The following is a 24,622-nucleotide window of genomic DNA, read 5'->3' as shown; positions in this document are numbered from 1 at the left end:
ACAGTTTTTGAGATTTTGGAATTTCACGCCAGCTTTATATCACCTTATGTGCAAAGACTCTGGTTTGTATTTAATTGAGAAAGGTTGCAAGGTGTTACCCAGAATAAAGAGACTGCAACTCATAAAGAACAATTTCAACCATTCAAGGGTGTCTTAATTTCTAGAACTAGAAAGTACTGTATTATAACAAAAAATAAGTTAAAGATTTCAGCAAGTATTGATGTCAGTAAACGCACCCCAGATCTAATAGATTTCCATACCCACATTGCTGGGGAACTGGGAAACACTATAGAAAACCAAAGATCATTTAATCAATAGCAGTGAAAAGTCAGATGGAATCATACATCCTGACACAGTGTAGTCAGAATTGTGGAGGTTAACAAAAATGCTGGTAATTAACATTTTTTCCTTCAGAACATGATTGGCATTGTCTTGCCATAACTGCTCAGTATAAATCATAGATGAGCTATTGGGATGCTTTGAACAGTCATAACATGTGACAAATACTACCAGAAGGGAGAGAAAACAAGCTCACCTGCTCACTGTGTCTTTTTCCCATCTTTTCTTTTTTTCCTCTCAGTGGCCAGAGGGATGTCATGCTCTCTCAGACTGACGTATGGTTAAGGGGATGAGGTCGCTGTGCTTTTACAGCCTATGCAACCTGAATTGTGTTCACAAAGCACAGAGCTCTGTGGCCCTTTCCATTTCTTTAGTTCATAGAAGCAGACAAGACCACTTAACCAACAATAGTAACCTTAAGTAATTTCTAAATGCATACAACCCCATTTCCAAAGAAGTTGGGACACTGTGTAAAACATAAATAGAAACAGAATATGATGATTTGCAAAACAGTCACAATCTTTATTTGCATCATCTGCACGATGTCTTCAGAGAAGAGGAATAGGCCATTAAAAATGATGTGGAAGTTCTTCTGAACCAGCTATCATTTGTCTTCTATTATTAGAGAAATTTGAGGAGAGGTGCATCTCACTGCTGACACCTGGAGCGACAGGTAAACTGCGCTTCCAGGCTGGTGCTCTTGTCTGATAAATAACACACATGACTTCAGGAGCAGAATTAATCAGAAACAAGCCAGGAAGGCTTAATAAACCTAACCGAAACCCAAAAAGAACTCAGCAACTTAATGTATAAAAAGACAAACAGGAGTAGAGACATTTGAAGAAAGAAGGTGAAGAGTCAGACAGTCAGACAAATTCACTTTTTGAATACACTGTAAAAGCCTGCAGGCCTTTTACTCAGCCTGAGACTGCCGCTGAACTTGAGAGCAGGATTTGCTAACTACAGAAAATCGCTGTGGAGGAGAGTAAGAGAGGTGTTTTCTTCAACCAACCTTTCTGTCAGTCTGCATGAACGGTTTGCAGTTTGAAAATAAAATGTCTTTACTTTGTCTTGCTTTCCTCCTGTCACATCTATTCAGCACCTATGTGCACCTATGTCTGCACGTGTATGCATGCATGTGCACAGTTCAATTGAGGTGCGTTTAAAGGTTATGTAACCACTGTTCTGATGGTGGCAAATTTATATACACGGGTAAACTGTTAATGACACATGATCAAACGTTAGGCTGACATTATGAATAATTCATCATGTTGACAATATTATGTGGCAGTCAGCCACAAATCAAACATTTAGTAGTATTAAGCGATACCATGGATGTAATTAGCGTGACATTAAGCAATTTAGGCAAAAGAACACGAGTAGTTTACTTATTTGTGTAGAACAAATGAAGCTGCATTCGAAACATCCACTCTGGGAATAAGATGCAGTGCAGGCAGACGTCAAGCTCATCTGATAGGCTAAGCTATGAAAACAGTTCAACAAGCTGCTGCTTTTAAGGTGGAATGTTTTTTGCGTGTTAGTCAGTGCATGAGTTGACGTAGTGAATCAATCAACACATCTTACATTTCAACATGACGAGTGACCGTTCCATTTCTTTTTATTGCCTTGCTTGCACTACTGTACATGCGCTTTAGTGATGATTGGATCGCACAGCACTTAAAAAAGGTATATGAATTTCAACTGGATTATGCAAACTGTGAATATTGTATTTCCTCACTTGGAGAAAAAATATGGCAGATTTTTAATACTAATAATTTGTTGTTCTCTAAGCATTTTGATGCTGCATTGTTGTGCACAGTTACCATGGTTCCATTTGTTATGTTGTGCACATCTGGAAAAGGCACATCTATCTGTTCTCCCCACTTCAGAGCAGTGACTCATTCAGAAGCTGGTCCCCTCACTTCACGAAGATACTATTCCCTGTTTGGGTTTAGTTTCAGAGAGGAAGCTAAAATGTAGGAAAATGCATAAGTATTTCTTTTATGAACATCTATCTAGAGAAAGATTTAGATGGCTGACTGCCAACATTAAGCCTGGAATTTACTCATTCCTTCTGATAGTAACAGAATAGCCGACTGAAAGTATCATTAATGTTACATCCACAGTATTTGATAATGCTACATTTGTTTCCTTTTTATATATATAATTTTTGGTGTGCTGCCTGCATGTATTTGTAGTTTGCTGCTGCTTGTATAATTCTCTTGGTCAGACTGTCAAAGAATTTGATCCACACATCTCTTTCTTCCACGAACAGGTAATGTTAGATGCATGGAGGTTGTTAAATATGACAAGGCGGTTGTGGCTCAGGAGGGAGAGTGGCCATCCACTAATGAGAGGGTTGGTGGTTTGATGCCTGGCCTCTGCGTTCTACTTGTCAAAGTGTCCATGGGCAAGATACTGAACCCAGAATTGCTCTTGCTGCTGTGCCACTGGTGTGTGAGTGTGCATGAATGGTTATCACTGACAATCTGATGAGCAGGTGACACTTTGCACAGTAACCTCCGTGAACGTGTTGATGGGTGAATGCTGATTTGTGGTCAATGAGACCACTCAAAGTGCTGATTTCTTAATTTGTCAATTCATCCATCTTATCAGTGAATCCCAAAAGATGTGAGGCAGGCATGGGCTTGTCATTGTCATTTTGTCCAGACAGTTGAAGAGGTCAATAAAATCCCATTTTAGCACATCTGCCTGCTCTGAGCAAAAATCATTAGCCTCCACATGTGCGCCTGGGAAATAAGGTTGTAAAAAGAGACTTGTCTTGGAGAGCATAGCTGATAGCAAATTAGACAATGCTAATGTTTGAATAGGTTTCAAATAATAGACATGTCTAGTTCAGCCACAAATTGTGGGACCTGTGAAGACCTCTCTGATACATAGACTATCCTGTGTCTGTGTCAGTAATTGCCTTTGCTCACCCCGTCTCCTCAGAGGTGGATTGAACCCCCTGAAGCCTTTGACCGCTGGGCCAGGACTAGGAATCTCATCTGGTACTGTGCACCATGATATACCAATCACCTAAATATAACTAGGATTTTATTAATGACTTTTCTGATTTTGACTGGAAACATGCCAAAATATGACTTCTTTAATTGTCTGAGATTTTAATATTCATGTCTGCTCTCCTACGACACCATTGGTTAAAGCCTTTCTAAATCTGACTGACTCCTTGCACACCCAGTGACAGGTCCTACACAAGAGCACTGGCAAACAGAAGACCTTGTGTTATTCAGTTCAACTCAACTCAATTCAATTAAATTTTATTTATATAATACCAAATCACAACAAGAGTTGTCTCAGGACACATTCCATATAGCAGATCTAGACCTACTGATGATGTCAGAGGGCTGTGATTGATTGATCTTTTGGTCAGAGAATGTAGAGTGGGATGTTGATCCAGCATGTCCTACTTGGCTAAATTATGAGGAAGAAGAAGAACGTACTTTTTATTATCACAACATCACGTACACATGCACCACACATTACATGCACATGCCATGCTTTTTGTGAAATAAATACTCCTCGTTTGACCCATCCTCGGTCTGTCAATCCTCCTCGGTGGCTCGGTTGTAACACTGTCGCCTCACAGCTAGGCGGAGGATCGACAGACCGAGGATGGGTCAAACGCGGAGAATTAATTTCACAAAAAGCATGGCGTTGGGCCTCTCACCTGTCATATCGCTAAACTGCGTACCAGCGTATATACACAGCTTGTAGTTGTATGTATAACCCTTCCACTGCTGCACAGTTCTCTGCTGCTCTTAAAAACACTATTGAGATTCACTCAGGGTCTCCCCTTTGTTTTAATACTGAGGAGTTAATCTTGCTTTATTCCACCTGCTAAAATATCCTAGACAGTGCCGCATCTTTTGAAATCATCTGTCCGAAATCTAAACCCAAACCATGGTTGAATGGTACTGCTTATGCTGTCAGATGTTAATGCTGGAAAGCTGAACACGTGTATTAAAAAGACAAGTTGCAGGTTCCCTTTTGCCATTTTAAAGGACTGTGGGTGCAAATATCAGAAAATTGTCAAAGCAGGGAAGATAAATTATTTTTCTGATATTTCAAATAATTGTCAAAAACTTTTAATGCTGTATAGTACTTAATACCCCCAATCTACTTGTCTTGATTTTTAACCCATATCTCACACTTATATTATTCATTACCACTGGCATTTACCATAATTCTGAATGATGAGGATAAACCATTAGACATTTCCAAAGAGACCAAAACTGTGAATGTACTCCAGATGGTTCAAGAAAACAGCCTTCAACTTGTTTTGGGTATGCCTTGCATAGACATATGGATGTGTGCTTTTGAAATAAACTTGGATAGGCTTGGATTGGAATACATAGCCTAAGACAAATGCAGGATCAATAGGTCAGGCATAGTCAACAGTGAGTAAAACGTGTGCTTTAAAATGAAATCATTGGTGAGTGGGAAGAACAAATTGATGGAGAAAGACAATTTCACAGTTTAGGGGCATCTGCTGAGAATGCCCTATTACCACAACATTTAGTCCTCTGTGGACAGACTAGAATCTTTGGTCAGAGGATCTGAGATGTCTGACTGTGAGGTACAGGGGCAGGAGTTCACTGATAGAGGCAGGGCTAAAATCATTTAATGCTGTGTAAACAAAGAACAAGGTTTTAAACTTCAGCCTACCGCTAACAAAGAGTCAGAGCTGGGAGGCAGGAATCTCTGTAATATGGTGTCTGTTTTCTGATCTTGTTAAAAGTCTTGCTGCAGCATTCTGAGCTAATTGGAGGCTGGATGAAAAGAAGTCAGAGTGATACTAAAACACAAAAAAAAGTTGCAATAATGAGGTTGGCGGAAATGGAGGTCAGGAGAACTTTCTCCAGGTCATAGAAAAATAATTATTTTAGTTTCCAAACATAACAAAGCTGAAGTCTGTTGTACCCCATTCAGACTGACACAGAGACGTGGCTCAAATGTGTCAGCATCTGTCTGAATGACTCAATATACACATTGAGCATATGGAGTAATTCGATCCTTCATCATCATATCCTGCCTGACCCGTGCTGATCACAGGCTCGGACTCTACATGACTGCCTTTTTTTCCAAATTTGCTTTGGGCTTTGCCAAATTTGCTTTTTTATTAGTGTAGTTATACTTTATATCACATCCACATTTACAATTTTAATCTTAACCAGAGTTTGGAACTGTTTCACCGTAAATGCATTGCAACTTTCTGTGCTTTGGCACCCCACTGCATGTAGCTGGTGTCCTTTTGTTTTAGCCCCTGCCCCTCAGTCAGCCTGAGTCTGCCACCATCCATCCATCCATCCATCCATCCATCCATCCATCCATCCATCCATCCATCCATCCATCCATCCATTTCTTCTTCTTTTCTACTCTTGGATCTGCTTGTTGGTCTCTCTGTTCTATATGTAGATGGATTACCATTAATAAAATGTTCCATCTTCAGGTCAGTTTAGCTCCTGTTCCACTGTCAGTCAGTTATCTCCTACTCTCTAATGTAACTACTGTGTCTGTTTGTCATTTAGGAGGAGGCAGTCCCACCAAAGATTCTTTCTTCACAGAGATTATCTCCAAAGTGGTGTTTCCTTGACTGTAAGTACGTCACATTGTTAATAATGTACTCTTTCCTTAATCAGTTTTCCACCACCTCTGTTGCCTCGGTAGCTATCCTCCCTGTGCAAAAAGGAAAAGAATTAAAGTAATGTGGTATTAACTAATAAATGTAAAGTGTGTACAGCCTTATGTGATCAAGTTTGGAACCATATGCATGCAAAGTACACACAGAAATACCATAATTTTACTTACAGTGAAGAGTTATTGTACTCATATACAACCATGGACAAAAGTATTGGCACCCCTCTGGAAGTGTTGGTTTTTGAGTAAAATTCACACACTTTTGGATTTTTGTTTTTTTGATAAAATAACCAAAAACAACCAAATTCCCCAAATTCAACACAAAATACCACCAAGATGATGCGGGAAATAAAACTGCATGGTCAAAAGTGTTGACTTCATAACAAGTGTCTTTTGTATTGATAAAAGCACACCTCTCATTGTTAGAATCTTGTGCTAAGGTTGTGGGTAGTCAGACTTCAGCGCTGGTAGCATTCTTGACAAATATCAGTCCATTTCTAATGGACAATAGGCTCCAATTGACTAACATTTTAGTTCCACTGATTTCTATGGAACGCATGATGTTTTCTACTTGGATTTCCAAATATTTCAATAAATCAATCTTCTCCCTCGCCTTTTACTGACTTATAATGCCAGAGGAAGTGAAATAGCCCTAGAGCATCACCTGGCCATAGCCATGCTTCACAACACCTGTCACCTGCGACCACTGACACTGGCTTCTACTGGTCCTCCCCCTAGGGTTGCAAGAACAGTATATTTTGCCAACCTCATTTCAGCCAACAAAAGAAATTCAAAATTTGTCTTTGATAACATAAATGCTATAGTCTCTCCTACCACTCCACAAGTGCCTGCTTTCTCTTCACAATTTTAAACTCCTTTTTGCCTGTTTCCTTGGAGGAGGTTACTGCTTTGTTGCACAAAGTTAAGCCCTCACATGGCCCTTTTGATTTTCTCCCTCCATCCTTGGTTTTCAATGTTTTTAAAACAATTGCTCCCTCCATTGTTGACATGATAAATCTCTCCCTTTTAACAGGCCCCTACTCTTTTTAAGCATGCTATATATAATCCAGCCTCTGCTGAAAAGAACAAATCTTGACCCCACCCTTCCAATTAATTATAGGCCTATCTCAAAACTGCCCTTTGTTTCTAAAATTCTGGAAAAGGTAGTTGCGATGCAGCTTACAGCTGCTCTAGATGCACATGGCATGTATGATCCATACCAATCTGGCTTTTGTAAACTGCCTTTTGTAAACAGAATCTTATTAAAGTCACCAATGACCCTCTGATGGTGGCAGATGATGGGAAATGCTCATTATTTGTACTTCTCGACCTCAGCTCCGCCTTTGACACTGTGGATCATGGTATCCTGCTATATAGACTAAAGCATTTGGTGGGTATCTCAGGATCTGCCTTGGACTGGTTCTCATCCTACCTCTCTCACAGGAGGTTGTCTGTTTCTTTCGGCCAGTTTAGGTCTGACACATCCCCTCTGTCTTGTGGTGTCCCACAGGGTTCTGTCCTGGGTCCAATACTGTTTTCATTATATTTCTTGCCTCTGGGTCAGATAATTAGCAGTTTTAGTGGGATGCCATCATTTGTATGCTGATGACATCCAATTATATTATTCATTCAAACCTGACGAGAGCAACAAACTATCAATTTTAAATGACTGTTTGCAGGCCATTAAAATCTGGATGTCTGAAAACTGCCTTCAATTAAATACAGCAAAACAGAAACTCTTATACTTGCTCCCCCAAAATGGATACCTTCCATTAAGCAGTATATTGGGCCTTTAAGTGACTGTGTTAAACCCTGCCTTTGTAATCTAGGTATGTCTTTTGACCAGCCTCTATCACTAGATAGCCATGGCAGCCAGTTAACACGCTCTTGTTTTGTCCATTTGCGTAACATAGCGAGAATAAAATGTATGGTAGCCAAGGTGGAATTAGAAATGATTTTACATGCTTTTATCTCATCTCGTTTAGATTATTGTAATGCTCTTTTTACCTGTTTAAGTCAATCCTCTTTAAACCATATTCAGACAGTCCAAAATGCAGCTGCTCATCTTTTAACAGGAACAAACAGGAGATTCCACATCACCCCTGTCCTATCCTCTCTTCACTGGCTCCCGATCACTTATCGTGTTCATTTTAAAATATTGGTGCTAACTTTTAAGGCTTTGCTTGGTCAAACACCCAGGTATATTGCTGATCTCCTTCACCCGTATGCCCCAAACAGAGCTCTTTGGTCAGGCCAACTAAAACTACTTGTTGAACCGCAAGTACAAGTACAAGTATAAGTACAAAACCCATGGTGACCATGCTTTTCAAGTCCTCGCACCGAAGCTGTGGGATGCGCTCCCTATAACACTGAGATTGGTTGACTCAATTGACATTTTTAAAGAGGCAATTGAAAACGTTTTTTTATTCAGGCCTTCGGTTGACTCGTACCTGTGTTATTCTATTTTATTGCTTTTATTGTTCATTGTACTGTTTTGTATTGTTTTGCTCCATTACTTTATAGAATTAACTGCCAAATCTGTTCCGTATTCTGTTCTGTTCATGCCTATGGAACAGCATTATGTATGGATGAGGAAAAGTTAAGCATACACTGAAAAGTTTGCCCTGTCTAAACTGAAGCATGGCAATAACTATGTGATACTGTAGGGCTATTTTGCTTCCTCTGGCACTGAAAATCAACTACATGTAAAGGGGAAGGTAGATTCATTCAAATATTTGAAAATCATTGGAGAAAACATCATACTGTACATAGCAAGCGAAAGAAATGTATAGTGAGTAAACTGGAGCCTATTGTCCATTAGAAATGGACTGATCTGACTATCCACAACCTTAGCACAAGATTTTAACATGGAGAAGTGTGCTTTTATCAGTACAAAAGACAATTATTGTGAAGAGATGGCAACACTTTTGACCTGACCTTTAGACTTCATTTCCCGCAGCATTTTGGTAGTATTTTGTGTTGAATTTGGGGAAACCAATTGTTGTTTTAGTTGTGTATGGCTATTGAAATGATCCTGGTTTGGTTATTTTATCAAAGGAAACCCAAAAGTGTGCGAATTTTGAAAACCGACACTTCCAGAGGGGTTGCAATACTTTGTCCATGACTATAAGCATTACTCAATACAGCAGAGGTTTGTATTTTTATTAAAACAGGACAAATCAGTTTGTCACTGATCATCTCTTGAGACCTGACACTGTAATGATAAGATTGGCAATACTGGATTTGTACGTGGCTCTTCAATTCAATATACCTTTATTAGTCCTGCAAAGGGAAATTCCAAATTCTTCACGTTCTGAGTCATCACCCTTATACAATAAGTTTTGAAGGTAGACTTGCTGTCAGTTCACTGACAACAAGTCAGTTTTTTTTTTTTTTTTGGGGGGGCCAACTGTTGTGGTATAAGTGTTTGCAATGGGCAGACTCAACTTGTAATTGTATATCATTTTGGTTATTCATTTGCTCTCACTTATATACATTGATTCTTCTTCTGTCCATGTCCTTTTTTTTTTCTAAGTCAAACCAGTTTGACTAATTGAGTTTCTTGATTTAGCCTGTTGCTCTTTCCTTGTGTTCAACTTTAATGAAGCTCAAAACAAACATACTATATACTGCAGTTTTGCAAATATACATAATTTCACCCATTATGTGTACCTTTATCAAACCAATTCAAGCATTGTTGACTCCTGTCATAGTGTTTGACCCTCCCGTTGTCTTAAGGGTAAAAGTTAGACATTATTACATTAACACCAAAGAGATAATATAAGATAAGGCTTTATTGATCAGACTCTGGGTAAATGTAGTTACAGCCAGCAAGTGTTGCATGTGCTGCAACACCCCCAACCCATGCCTGACTATGCTTTATGCAAAATTTGAACAGAATTCTTATAATTTCTCATGGGATAGTCTGCCTTAAAACAATTGTCAGGTGCCCATGTGACCATACAAACAGGTTTTGCTTGCTGTAATAATTTCTCCTGTTCATACTGGCCCTTAAGAAAGCCCTTCTTAATGAGCCTCCAATGTGTGATGGGGAACAAAATTCATAGCTTTTTTACTCCATGAAGGTAAATGAGAATTCAGCAGAGTTAATCAGTCAAGTGCATGGCTTCCAATTCCACAGTATTTTAATATAAAATTTCCACCTCATGGTTCCTCAGACAGTACTAAAAAAACTTTTGAAGACACACAATTTGACTGATTCAGACAGTGGAGGCCTAATGTTAACTTCAGATAAACTTAAGAATACATTTTTCACAGAGCAAGAAGTGTGGATTTTGCTCTCATGTCTTTATGTTACAAAGGGATCTTATAATGGCTAGTATGAACAGGTTGTTATGGACTCTGGAAGCAGGACTCAGATGCAGAGATGGTAATCACAGTTTATTTTAGAAAAGTAACAACAAAAGAAGTAACAACTGAGGGAGCCGATATAACGGGAACAGAGAGGGCAGTCTCTGCTGGAGGACACTCGACAGCTTCTAACGAGAAAACACAAAACTCCGTTAAGGGAAAGCACACAGGCAAAAAGTCCAAAAATAAACGCTGGAGAAAACTCGACAGCCACCACACAAAAACAAAAATCTCCACTCGGGGAAAAACTCACAGGTAGGATGATCAATGCTGAGGCGAGAAACACAAGCATAAGCAATGTGACCATCTGGATAGGTGGCAGGTGTGTCAGGAGCTGCTCAACCCCAGCAAAGATCAGCCCTGCCCCTGCCTTGTTCCAGCCCTGAAAAAACACACAAAACAGAGTCAGAGCAGATCACCAAACCACGGCCACAACACAGGTAGAATTATTATAGAAAACAAAAACTATTTCACTGTACTGAAGGGCTCCTGATTATTGTTGTAACACAGGCTTGGGAAATTGCAAAACTGTTCTTTCATCCAGACATAGTGATCTAGTCCTGATCCGACTGAAGCTGCAGACAAGGTACCCAAAAAGAAGAGATGTCAATTCTACACAAAGGACTGTAAAACAACAACATTGTGATACAAATCAGAGACATACATCTATAAAGCTCATACTTGCGGACTTTCTAACAGTCATACATGTGTTAAGCAGACAATATAATAATCACAATAATAACATTTCCACATCAGTTACACCAAAACAGTAAATTATATGTTTTGTGGAACAAGGGTGTGCACTGAATAATACACTCTATTATTCAGTGATGATGGCCAACGGTACACAGGTAAGATTTTTTACAAGCCAAACTGTAAAAAAAAAAAAAAAAAAAAAGAAGAATTTCCATTTAAAGGTTATAGTTGAGTTGCAAGCAGTATGTTGGTTGCATCTGATCCTGTTTATTGTTGAATGTCATGAATATTAATCTCATACAGCAGCAGTTTGCCAAAAATATCGCAGAAAAAAACCTCACATCTCAGACAATGCTATACATGCACTCACAAGCACACAAATCCCCACACACGTACACAGCTCTGCTTGTGAGTCCTGGCGGAATTTAACAGAACTAGAGTCAAAGAAAGATAACAATCTGAAATAGAGAGAGAAGGGAGAAGTGTTTGAAGAGGGGAGAGGAAATGTGTGTGGTTAGCAGGTGATCAGTCATATTGTGAACCTATGGAATAATTAAAGGGAATTTTCACTCAATATTAGCCTTTGAAGTGACATCGCTAAACCTACAGTAGCAACAGTAGTAAGAGTGGTTTATATCATTCTATTTTTAGAATGATGTCTTGGCTACATGGCACCCTGTGTAGATTGTGTAGGTGAGCCATGCGTGCATAACAAGTATTCAGGCTACCTGCTTACTGTCTTTCTGAAGGGCAGACCCCATAACCAAGACAAACTGAAATTTGTCTTGTGTAATGGGGTCTTCTGTTCTAGCTACTAATCAACTATGATATCTTCACACAAATCTGTATCACATCTTTAGAGGACAGCCATGCTCCATATCACAATAGGTGTTAGTTTGAAACTGCATCTTGAAATGGGCAAAGTTAATTTTCAGCAAACTGAAGCTTAAGGGTTTTGTGTCATTCCCTATATTTCTGTTGTATTTTGTTTCTGTATTTATTTATTAACCAGGGACAATGTTATTCAAGACTACCAATTTATATCTTTACAGTGTTGATAAAATGATCGAATCAGCAAAGATGTAAAGTCTCATTAATTGCAGCTGGACACGTTATGTGAATGGAAATATGCAGCAACAAAGCAAAACGATAACATCCTTGTTAAAATGATGCAGACCAAACACAACACTGCTAGAAAACTCATGTTTAAACCACCAATTCAGTCAGTCAGTCTCATTGCTGCTTTCCAGTTCCCAAGAAATTGAATGGAAGGCATATAGTTCTATTCTATATACTGGTGTAAAATTGCATAGTTTTTAAGAGACTGAAGACAGATAGTCTGCCTTCTCTTTTTACACTGGTTGTCACATATACAGTGGTTCTCAGTATAATTGCTGCAGAAGTGGGGAGGCAACCCATATACAACTTAGCTATGATGAAAGCTATTAGCTTTTTGGCCAGAACTTTTAGTGACTGTCAAAAACAACTGCTGTAGCTGAATTTAGACCAGGTTTTCTATCACCACAGAGAATAATTCATTGGATAACACAATGGTTCCATTTGTCTCTTCAGCTACAACGGCAGATCGATTCTACAGGATAGACAGAGCACAGGTAAGTTTATCTTGCCTAACTCAACTTAACTGGGTGTTATTTCTCTATTTTTTCAAATGTCTAAATGTCCTCACTACATATTCAGTATGTAAAGGATCTGACGCACTGATGTCAGGTGACGGGAATGCTTTGAGACACAGTCTCTCACTCCAATTGATTGATTTTGATTGTCTTTATGGTGGAATTATCTGAAAACAAAAACAGATAAAATTGACTTTTTTACTCAAAAGTGCAGAGAATTTGGGGGACTTGTCTCAACAGTGAGTACATCTGCAGTCAAAATAACGTACCTCTGATAGGATCGGCAACATTTAGGGTGAAATTTGGGGAATGAAAGAAAAAACACGAACAAGGTCCCGGATACAAGCGGCTGAAATGAGTTTCCTCCGCAGGGAGGCAGGGAACTCCCTTAGAGATAGGGTGAGGAGCTCTGTCACCTGGGAGGAGCTCAGAGTAGAGTTGCTGCTCCTCCACATCGGGAGGAGTCAGCTGAGGTGGCTCGGGCATCTTTATCGGATGCCCCCTGGACACTTCCCTAGGGAGGTGTTCCAGGCATGTTCTACCGGGAGGAGGCCCTGGTGAAGACCCAGGACACACTGCAGTGACTATGTCACTCGGCTGGCCTGGAAACCTCGGGATCCCCCCCCGGAAGAGCTGGGGGGCTGACCCCTGCTCAGTCTGCTCCCCCCGCGACCCAGCCCCGGATGAAGCGGGAGAAAATGGATGGATGGATGGAAAGAAAAAACAAATATTATCACTGCTCAAAAGGAATAATTTCTGAGAGCACTGGTAATAACTGAAGTGTATCTTAGTACATCTTTTACCCCTCTTAGGTTGGACAGTAGGAGGACATTGTTTAAAGTTATTTTAATAAATGAATCAACTGAACTGGAACTGTAAAAGTGAGGGGGACAAAAATAATATTTTCCCCAGTGAAAGTTGGACTTTCCTGTGGCTGTGACTGAATCTCTTCGGGTCATTTGGCTTGTCTCAAGGTGCATATTAATGGTACAGCTGTGGAAGTAGATGTCCACTGTTTCATGAGCCTGCTTAATTATTCCCACTGCCAAGGTAGTGAAGGCTTACTTGGGATATTACTTTGACAAGTGGTTCATACACCACAGGTACAGAGGCTTCTACTCCTGCATCTGGCTACTGTGTCTTGCTAATATTCAGCTCCTTCTTAGTTGAGAATCATAGTTCAGAGTTTCACTGTCAGACGCAAGGTGCCAATCATCCTGAGATATATTCTGCTGCTACTCTTTTCCATTAATATCTGCAGAGTCTTCTGAATTTGATGTGGCTGTGGGAAGTTTCTTCAGAGCAGGTGCTCTAGCTTGAGGCTGAGAAAAGCCAGCTCATGGTACCTCTTCACTCATTTAGATATGGTTCATATAACTGACTAGACAGACGTTTGACTTTGAATCAAAGAATCATGGTTACATAGTGATGGTCAGTTTGTCAATGTTTGCACATTTTATTGCAAGCTTTATCACAAAGGAAAGTTTTAAGCTTACTGTGAAACATAGAGAGTGCGTCTGCCCCCTAGACTGAGACTGGAAGATGGTTCCATGGGAGAGGAGCTTGATAGATGAAGACTCTGGCTCCCATTCTACTTTTGGAGGCTTCAGGAACCATAAATAGGACTGAATTTGGGGAATGCAATGTTCCAGTGGGTTAATAGGGCACTATGAGCTCTTTAACATATGATGCCTGACCATTTAGGGTTTTATAAGTAAAGAGTAAGGATATCCAAAAAAAAAAAAAAAAAAAGCAATACTTGCTTTAATTTCTGGGCTCGGGAGGTGCGTCATGATGCTAACTTCCTTTGTTTTATAATTCTTTTTTAGAGGGGCAATAGTATGGTGGCTGACATGGGCAAATGCATTGCATCTGGACTTACTGTTTGTTTGCAACTATGCTGTGTTTCATCAGGAACATCTCAACTATGTATCAGAAATCTCCCAGGAAGAGATCTTTATTCTGGACCCTGAACTGGCTGTGATGATGACAGTAGGCACCTCCCCCCTAACTATGCCAGACCTGGTTAACCCCACCTCCAGCATGATAAACAGCAGGTAGGTCAATCACCACCACTCTTATCCTGTCACCAGTGGTTGAGCCTGAACCCTAACACAACTAAACAGCAACATTAAGACTGCAACTGAAAAGCCATAGAGCAGTACAATACACAGACCATTTTATAACCCATTCTCTTACTCTTACAGCTGTGGTTTTAAAGAGAAAATCCTATTTCCATAATTAGTAGATCTGTTCTCTGCAGTGCAGTTACATAACCTAGTGCAAACACTGATAGAAAATCACATCTCTTTACAATTTTTGACAACAAAAAACATGAGTTGAATGAATGATAAAGATTAAGATTAAGATTTAGATTAAGAATTCCTTTTTTGGTCACAATTTTTTACACACAACATGCAGAGTTGAGGGGGAAACTGCACACGCCATGCATTTGTGAAATTCTTTCTCCGCTTTTGACCCATCCATGGTCAGTCCTTCCTCCACGGCAGACCAGGAGCGGCAGACCATAAGCCACATAGAAATAAAAGGTAAAGACACTGAAAAACATATTGGGCTCTATTTTCAATTCCGCCACCGGCGCAGCACAGGTGCGGCGCAAAGTCAGGTCCGCTTCGCCGATGGGGCTTGGTGGCGCAGACTTTGGTATTTTCGTACACTGCGCCACCGGTGCATCTCCTCCCTCTTCTCATCTCAGTCCCACCCAGCGGCACAACTCGGAAGGAGGGAGGGGAGAAGGCATGGAGTGGGTTTGACACAGCCCAGTCCAATCTTCACCAATCACACCAGCTCCTCATCTCACCTTTAAAAGCACTGCTGGCGAGGTGCATGGCAAGTTTCGAGGATGACTGAGCCTGCGCAGGAAACTCTCTGACGCCTAAACTTCCCCCAGGAGGAGACTGATGTTCTGGTCCGGGAGGTCCAGGCTCGCAGTGGCCTTATCTATGGCCTCGCCAAATTTATTTCAATACTGTCTATCTGTTAAGTGTGGAAAGTTATTGATCGTCAGATGGTTTTTTAACTGATGTAACTGTAAATACTCACTTGATGACAAAGCTGGATGGCGAGGCACTCCCTCCTCTCCCGTGCGCTCTGCTGCTCTCCCAGTTGACATGGCACATGCAGTTCTCTCCATCTTAAGTCCCTTAATGTGTCCTCCGTGAGTTCATGGTGACATCCACGTCGTACAGCCATGTTGTGTAAAACGCAACATGCCACGAAGAATGCACGACACTCTGAGGGCTGTATGTTAACGAACTACCTGTCCCATCCAGACATCTAAAACGCATTTTGAGAACCCCAAATGTGCGTTTGATGACTGACCAAACACTGCTGAAAACACCATTAAAACCACACTGCCGTCTTGTTGAAGGTTTGAAGGTATGGCGTCATCAACCACGTTTTCAGTGGATAGCCTAGCAGCCACCCATTCAGAGGGGTGTCCCCCTGAAAGACTGTAGGGATGCTAGAATTTGCCAGGATGAACGCGTCATGTGCCGACCCGGGGAAATTGGAATACACATTTGTCACCAGGCAATTTGAGTCACAGATCACCAGATATCCCTGTTTCACCTGTGTACTTTCGGTCAGGTTGAGTGACCATTATGCGTGCTGAACACGCTTGCGATGTGGTCAGATGAGATACTGATCAAAATTTATAAATTTAGGTCTGACTGTATGTGCTGACTCAGATAGTTGTATTGAATTGTGGCTGTTGCTAATTATTTATCACAGTGAAATGCCAGACACTGTGAAAACCTGCCTGTGAGGTATTGGTGACATGAGCGCACGACTCCGCCGGTTTACAAAAATCCACTTGCCCAGTGGTGCGCCGCTGGAGCACAGAGTTGACCAGGTCTGGGGTGGTGAGCTTTCAGTGCACTTTTACACCGCCGGCGTGGACCAAAATGGAACGAAAATCCAAATCCGCCGGATGATTATGCCGACACCTCCCCCTGCTGCACCAGAACACCCATCCTGGCTTACCTCTGTGCACCTCGGTTTACCAAAATACCAACTTTGTGGAGTGTGCATCCTGCGCCACACCAGCGGCGGAATCGAAAATAGAGCCCATTGTGCTAACAAAGAATTGGAAGAGACTGTGAAAGAGACAGATATTTGGATAACAGGTTTTGTAGCCTGTCCACATGTTGAAAGGTAAGACACTGCAAAACAGTGAACCCCAACTTGCTCCCAATGGTTGGAGCTATCAGTTTAATTCAGTTTTATTTGTATAGCGCCAAATCACAACAGAAGGTGTCTCAGGACACTTTCCATATAGAGCTGGTACAGACCGAGCTCTTTTATCGAGAGGGACCCAACAATTCCCTCATGAGCAAGCACTTCGCTCTGGCTCCTGTTCTGCTTTTGGAGACTTTAGGAACCATAAGTAAGCCTGTATTCTGGGAATGCAGTGTTCCAGTGTCATAGTAAGGAATTGCAGTAATCCAACCTGGAAGTTACGAATGCATGGACTAGTTTTTCTGCATCGTTGTGAGACAGGATGTGCCTGATTTTTGCAATGTTACATAGGTGAAAAAAGGCAGTCCTTGAAATTTGTTTAACATGGCAGTGAAAGGACATGTCCTGATCAAAGATAACTCCCAGATTCTTTACAGTGAGACTTGTGCAGTGCCATCCATAACTGCTATGTCATCAGAAAATTGTAGCTCATCCATTCCTTTATGTCCTGAAGACATGTTTGTAGTCTAGTTAACTGATTGGTTTCTTCTGGCTTCATTGATAAATATAGCTGGGTATCATCTGCATAGCAATGAAAATTTATTGAGTGCTTCCTGACAATGTTCCCTAAAGGAAGCATATATAAGGTGAATAGAATTGGTACATGCACAGAACCCAGTGGAACTCTGTAGCTGACTTTAGCGAGCACAGAGGAGTTGTCAATAACATGTACAAACTGAGAGCAATCTGAAAAGTAGCATTTAAACTAGCTTAGCACAGTTCCCATAATGCCAATGACATTTTCCAGGCTCTGCAATATGATACCATGGTCAATGGTGTCAAATGCAGCAGTAAGATCTAATAAGACTGGAACAGAGACAGGTTATCAGTTCCTTGTATGGTACTATGAGATTGATGAGTGAATTAGATTGTAATTTGAAATTGTGTTTACTGGCAATATTTTTAGCCGTCCAAGAAGTAATATATGGTTAAACTGCACAGAGCTTGTAGGGAGGTGGTTGGGCTGGACAGTGGCGATACAAAGCGCAGGGCTTTGACGTCCTCATTATGTTGATATAAAAGGTCATTTGGGTGCAAAACACACAGTGTTTGTTGTGAAAATGGTCAGGTTACTTGAGTAAATGCACTAAACACTCATACATACAAACTTCTATGCAGTATGCATAGACAAGGCAATTGGAATGCATTTCTTTACCACCTTTCAACAGCAAGGCAATTCAAACTGCAGATTAAACAGTAGAATAAAAACAGTGCAGTGCAAGATATGAATAAATAGTCCCAAATTTTGTTTGATAAAATGCTGTGGCAAATAAAGTCTTAAGCCCTCATTTAAAACACTAAAGAGCTGGAGCAGATCTCAAATATTCTGGGGGTTTGTTCTGCATATGTTGTGCATAAAAACTGAATGTTGCATCTCCATGTTTAGTTTTCACTCTTGGGACAGTAAGCAGACCTCTCCCAGATGATCTGAGAGGCCTGGACAGTTCATAACGGAGCAGCTCATCAGAAATTTATTTTGGACCTATACCATCCAGTACTTTAGAAACCAACAATACAACATTTTAAGGTCAGTTCTTAAATACACATGAAGCCAGTGTAAAGATCTGAGAACTGGAGAGATGTGATTCACACTCCTGGTCTTAGGGAAGATTCTAGCAGTAGCATTCTGAATCAGATGCAGTTGTCTTATCAACTTTTTATTGAGACCGGTAAAGACAGCATTAAAGTAGTTTACCCTACAAAGATAAATGCAAAGTTTTTCTAAATCCTGCCATGGCATCTTCTGCCCTTGGCTATTCCCCATAAGGGTCATCACACCAGACCATCTGTTCATCTCTCGATGGATGCATGCCATCTTGGCATTGACATCTGATTTATTACACTGGTCCCATAGTCGTTTTTGACCTGTTCAAGTGACTGGCTAATATTTGGAGTTCAGCATGCAAACATTGAATTTGAACTACTTTTGATTTTTGCGCTGCACACACTGTTTCAGGAGATAGAGTGGTCATTCACTTATTAGAAGGTTGGTGATTTGTTCCCTGGCCACTGCAGTCTACCGGTCAAAGTATCCTTGGGCAAGATATCTTCTGTTTTTCATGGGATTCTCCCGTATTTTACCCTTCTCTCCCACTGTCCTCCTGTTGCATGCAACATTTACGGGAGGCATAACTGCTTCTTTGATGTGTTTCTACATTCCCCACTGGTACAGCAGGTAGCAGTATGTAGAACATTAGCTGCAACAGCTCATGAAGAGAAGTCATTCACTCAAACAGCACCTCCTGTTAATAAAAGAAGAAGAAGAAGAAGGTAAAAAGAGGTAACCTGGAACCTGTCTCTTCCTACAGAAGGGTGGAAACTAGAAGGTACCTATGAGTCCGTCCAAAGTCCCTAAGTTCCTCCAAAATCCCATCCCATCCTCACTGTAGCACAGTGAATGAAGAAGAACTTAAACTGTGATTTATATATTTCATTCAACTGAAAAATGACTATTCCTCCTGTGCTCTGTCCTCTTGAGTTGACTGTAGTCCTCCGTTGCAATGTCAGACTCCTCACATACTCCTCTTGAGTTGGCTTGAGGTTGAAGAGACGAAGGAAGAAGAACCCTGTTCTCTCCTTTTTAGCTATTTTATACTTTTCTCCTAATCCTTTCTCTTTATTGCACACTTTGCATTGCAAACCTACTAGTAAACTGGTGTCTGTGCTCCTTTTATGTGTGCATATCCTTTTTTGGGAAATTTTCCACTAAGCTTTTAGCTTGGGCATGGTTTGGCGTAGGCCACTAGTCACAGACGACTGAACTTCCCAATTTTTGTCACCTACATGACTTCCTCATTTGGGTATTGCTTAGTGGAAAATTACAGGTCTCCCTTGATTGCACCCCGAAAGTCATACATTGTCTTTCATTAATTTAGCTCATCTTATAAAACCTTGTACTTGATTCCTTCACTCTTATTTCTACAATTTCATTACATTATTTGGTTACAATTAGGGATGTCCCGATCATGTTTTTTTGCCCCCAAGTCCGAGTCATTTGATTTTGAGTATCTGCCGATACCGAGTGCCGATCCAATACTCCTATAAAACATTATGAAACGAACTAAGAGCAAAGAATAACATCCAGGATGTCCCTTATTCTTATTTTTATTTATTTATTTTTTTTAACCAATGGCTCTTAAATTAACATGTAACACTTATGCACAATTGTGCATGCATGCAGTGCAGTGTATTGTAAACTTCTATCAGGTAGCTTGAATTACAGTCTCAAGTCAGAACAGAACACAGAAATAAAATAAAATTTACAAATAAACTCTTCACATTAGGCATAGTGCAACATTAAGTAAGGGACAATGCCCAATGAGGTGTCCATTATCAGAAATGAATGGAAGATGCAGAGGCGTGAACCGTCCGATGTGAAGTGTCAAACGCAAATGAATGGACTTCGCATTCATTTCTGATAATGGACACCTCGAAGGGCATTATTCCGCTTATACCATGGTCACTTAAGAAAGAAATAAATGTTAAATCAATTATCAATACTTTAATGTAGTTTTTTTCCGTTAAAATCTTAAGTTTTTCACAAGAAGCGGCTGAGTGGACTATTTAATGCCTCTCATTGTGACACGTTGCCAAGGTAACCGGCTCTGGCCACAGAACATACAGCTCGGTCGGCCGCAGCTGTTATATTAGGCCTAATCAGTGGAGGGAAGTGAGATGATTGCCTAACGTTATGTTACATGATAAAAAGTATCATTTCAGAGGGCAAGTGCACCTCTTACCACTTGTTTGTGTCCTCTACTTTCTTGCCGTTGTGATAAACTGTGAAACAATGTATGGTAATGTATGTTCTGCGTTTCTGTTGCAATGGTTACCAACCAGTGTTTGAGCTAGCGCAATTGTTCTTGTCGTTCACTTTGAAATATTTCCACACAGCAGACATAGTAGCAGCATATCATGCACCTCAGCTTCAAAACAAACTGCTGCATGCTGCTGTGTTCTGCGCATACGCTGTTCAGTGGCGTCTGTCACAGACACAGACCCGGCCTGTAAACGCTGGTAGGTAATAAATGCTATTTTACTCTCATTTATTTTTAATCACTAGCCCATATATTGTAAATGTGATTAAAAATAGCAATAAATATACATATGTTTATATATTATTTATCCGATACCTGATCAGGACATAACGTCCGATCCGATGGAGTCTGCACTCACGCGATCGGCCCCGATTTCCGATCATGTGATCGGATCGGGGCAACCCTAGTTACAATAACAGTAGCTTAAATTCAACTTAATAATATGACAGAAGCTCATTTGTATTACATACTAGGACTATGTGATCAAAGGCCTTTTACTCACAGTTCTTGTGTGTTAGGGGAATAGGGATCTCAACCTCTTTTGACACTTGTTAATAGCAGTCAGCTGTGAAATTGGTGCTGATTAGGTCTGTGTCTCCTGGCTGTGTTCTCACTCAATGTTCTGCATGTGTCCAGGATCCAGCTTTCAAGTTATAGATGGGTCCAGTTTTTTCTGGGTGGTACATTTCCAGGTCTTTCTGGGTTCGGTACCAAATCTTTGGACTTGTGAAGACCTCTCGTGTGGGGATTGATTGTGGATTTGTGATTTCTACCAGATGTCCAGGGTGGACTTGGCTGAGCTGAATCTGAACATCATTTTGCCCTCTGTGGGAGTACAGTCTTTTTTTTTTTTTTTTTTTTTTTTTATCATTTAAATTTTTATTGAATTTATAAGCAACATATAAATAATTACAGGGTTAATGATACAGGTTTTTGGTGTAGACATCTTCAGACATGTCATATAAAGAATGAAATTCCATCCATCCATTATCTATACCGCCTATCCCTTTCGGGGTTGCGGGGGGCTGGAGCCTATCCCAGCTACAATGGGCGAGAGGCGGGGTACACCCTGAACCGGTCGCCAGCCGATTGCAGGGCCACATGTAAGGACAAACAACCATTCACACTTACACTCACACCTACGGACAATTTAGAGTCATCAATTAACCTAATGAGCATGTTTTTGGTCTGTGGGAGGAAGCCGGAGTACCCGGAGAGAACCCACGCATGCACGGGAAGAACATGCAAACTTCACACAGAAAGGCCCCGCCTGACCCGGGGATCGAACCGGCAACCTTCTTGCTGTGAGGCACCCGCACTACCTGCTGCGCCACCGTGCAGCCCAAGAATGAAATTATAAAATCAAAATAAATATATTGCATATAAGAAGTCCAGTCCATCAGAAAAAGGATGAGTGTACTGCATTTAGTCTCTGGTTCCATAGTTATTATCAGTTTTTGTGTAGTTCCAGAAAGATTCCCAAGATCTCGTCCCGTCCTCCATGTTGCCTTTCAGTCTATAGAGCATAGACCAGGGCTATTCAATTACAAATTAAGTTGGGCCAGATTCTAAAATTGAGACCTTAAGATGGGTCAAACATTTTGTTGTCTGTAAGGACGAGGTAATGACAAACCAACACAAATCAAAATAATGAAATTACATCCATCTATTTTCTCCTGCTTATCTGAAGCGGGTCGCGGGGGGAGCAGTCTGAGCAGAGACGTCCAGACTTCCCTCTCCCCAGACACTTCCCCCAGCTCTTCTGGGGGGACCCCAAGGCGTTCCCAGGCCAGCCGAGTGACATAGTCACCCGAGCGTGTCCTGGGTCTTCCCCGGGGTCTCCTCCTCGTGGGACATGCCTGGAACACCTCCCTAGGGAGGCGTCCAGGGGGCATCCGATAAAGATGCCCGAGCCACCTCAGCTGACTCCTCTCAATGTGGAGGAGCAGCGACTCTACTCTGAGCACCTCCCGGGTGACAAAGCTCCTCACCGTATCTCTAAGGGAACGCCCCGCCACCCTGCGGAGGAAACTCATTTCAGCCGCTTGTATCCGGGACCTCGTTCTTTCGGTCATGACCCAAAGTTCATGACCATAGGTGAGGGTAGGAACGTAGATTGACCGGTAAATCGAGAGCTTCGCCTTTCGGCTCAGCTCCCTCTTCACCACGACAGACCGGTACAGCGACCGCATTACTGCAGCTGCTGCACCGATCCGCCTGTCAATCTCACGCTCCATCCTTCCCTCACTCATGAACAGGATCCCAAGATACTTAAACTCCTCCACTTGAGGCAGGAACTCTCCCCCAACCTGAAGGGAGCAAGCCACCTTTTGCTTCACACTCGGCTGCGAACCGCCCCAGTGCATGCTGAAGGTCCTGGCTCGAGGGAGCCAACAAGACAACATCATCTGCAAAAAGCAGAGACGAAATCCGGTGGCTCCCGAACCGAACCCCCTCCGGCCCCTGGCTACGCCTAGAAATTCTGTCCATAAAAATGATGAACAGAACCGGTGACAAAGGGCAGCCCTGCCGGAGTCCAACATGCACCAGGAACAGGTCCGACTTACTGCCGGCAATGTGGACCAAGCTCCTGCTCCGGTTGTACAGGGATTGTACAGCCCTCAATAGAGGGCCTCCAACCCCATACTCCCGGAGCACCTCCCACAGAATGACGCGAGGGACACGGTCAAATGCCCTCTCCAAGTCCACAAAACACATGTGGACTGTTTGGGCAAACTCCCATGAACCCTCAAGCACCCTGTGGAGGGTATAGAGCTGGTCCAGTGTTCCACGGCCAGGACAAAAACCGCATTGTTCCTCCTGAATCCGAGGTTCAACTATCGCCCGGATTCTCCTCTCCAGTACCCTGGAATAGACTTTCCCAGGGAGGCTGAGGAGTGTGATCCCCTGATAGTTGGAACACACCCTCCGGTCCCCCTTTTTAAAAAGAGGGACCACCACCCCAGTCTGCCAGTCCAGAGGCACTGTCCCCATCTGCCACGTGATGTTGCAGAGGCGTGTCAACCAAGACAATCCTACAACATTCAGAGACTTGAGGTACTCAGGGCGGATCTCATCCACCCCCGGTGCTTTGCCACTGAGGCGCCGAATAGTTTGCCAGAATTTCCTCGAGGCCAACCGGTAGTCCTCCTCCATGGCCTCCCCGAACTCCTCCCAGACCCAAGTTTTTGCTTCTACAACCGCCCGAGCTGCCGCGTGCTTGGGCTGCCGGTACCCATCAGCTGCCTCAGGAGTCCTATGAGCCAGCCAGGCCTGATAGGACTCCTTCTTCAGCTTGACGGCATCCCTTACTTCGGGTGTCCACCACCGGGTTCGGGGGTTTCCGCCACGACAGGCACCGCCGACTTTACGGCCACAGCTACGGACGGCTGCATCAACAATGGAAGTGGAGAACATGGTCCATTCAGACTCAATGTCTCCAACCTCCCTTGGAATCTGGTCGAAGCTCTCCCGGAGGTGGGAGTTGAAAACCTCCCTGACAGCGGGTTCCGCCAGACGTTCCCAACAGACCCTCACGGTATGTTTGGGTCTGCCAAGTCTGTCCCGCTTCCTCCCCTGCCAGCGAATCCAACTCACCACCAGGTGGTGATCAGTTGACAGCTCAGCCCCTCTCTTTACCCGAGTGTCCAAGACATACCGCCAAAGGTCAGATGATACGACTACAAAGTTGATCATTGACCTCCGGCCTAGGGTGTCCTGGTGCCACGTGCACTGATGGACACCCTTATGCTTGAACGGTGTTTGTTATGGACTAACTGTGACTAGCACAGAAATCCAATAACAGAACACCACTCGGGTTCAGATCACACCCCTCCAGGTATC

General features: G+C 42.1%; 1 protein-coding gene across 2 annotated transcripts in view; it reads left to right on the top strand.

Annotated features, from left to right (window-relative positions):
* LOC139352062 (diacylglycerol kinase zeta-like) overlaps positions 1–24,622 on the top strand; it is a 189,568-nt gene that overhangs the window by 90,255 nt on the left and 74,691 nt on the right. For both annotated transcript variants that reach the window (XM_070994110.1, XM_070994109.1), the window contains 3 exons: positions 5,892–5,958; positions 12,640–12,680; positions 14,616–14,758. In XM_070994110.1, the coding sequence (XP_070850211.1) occupies positions 5,892–5,958; positions 12,640–12,680; positions 14,616–14,758 (251 nt within the window). The remainder of the gene's footprint in view (positions 1–5,891; positions 5,959–12,639; positions 12,681–14,615; positions 14,759–24,622) is intronic.

The sequence above is a fragment of the Chaetodon trifascialis genome, chromosome 24 (genome assembly GCF_039877785.1).
Source record: "Chaetodon trifascialis isolate fChaTrf1 chromosome 24, fChaTrf1.hap1, whole genome shotgun sequence".
NCBI classification, from domain to species: Eukaryota; Metazoa; Chordata; class Actinopteri; order Chaetodontiformes; family Chaetodontidae; genus Chaetodon; species Chaetodon trifascialis.
Note: the sequence above shows the minus strand (reverse complement) of the source record. Positions and strands in the feature narration are given on the sequence as shown.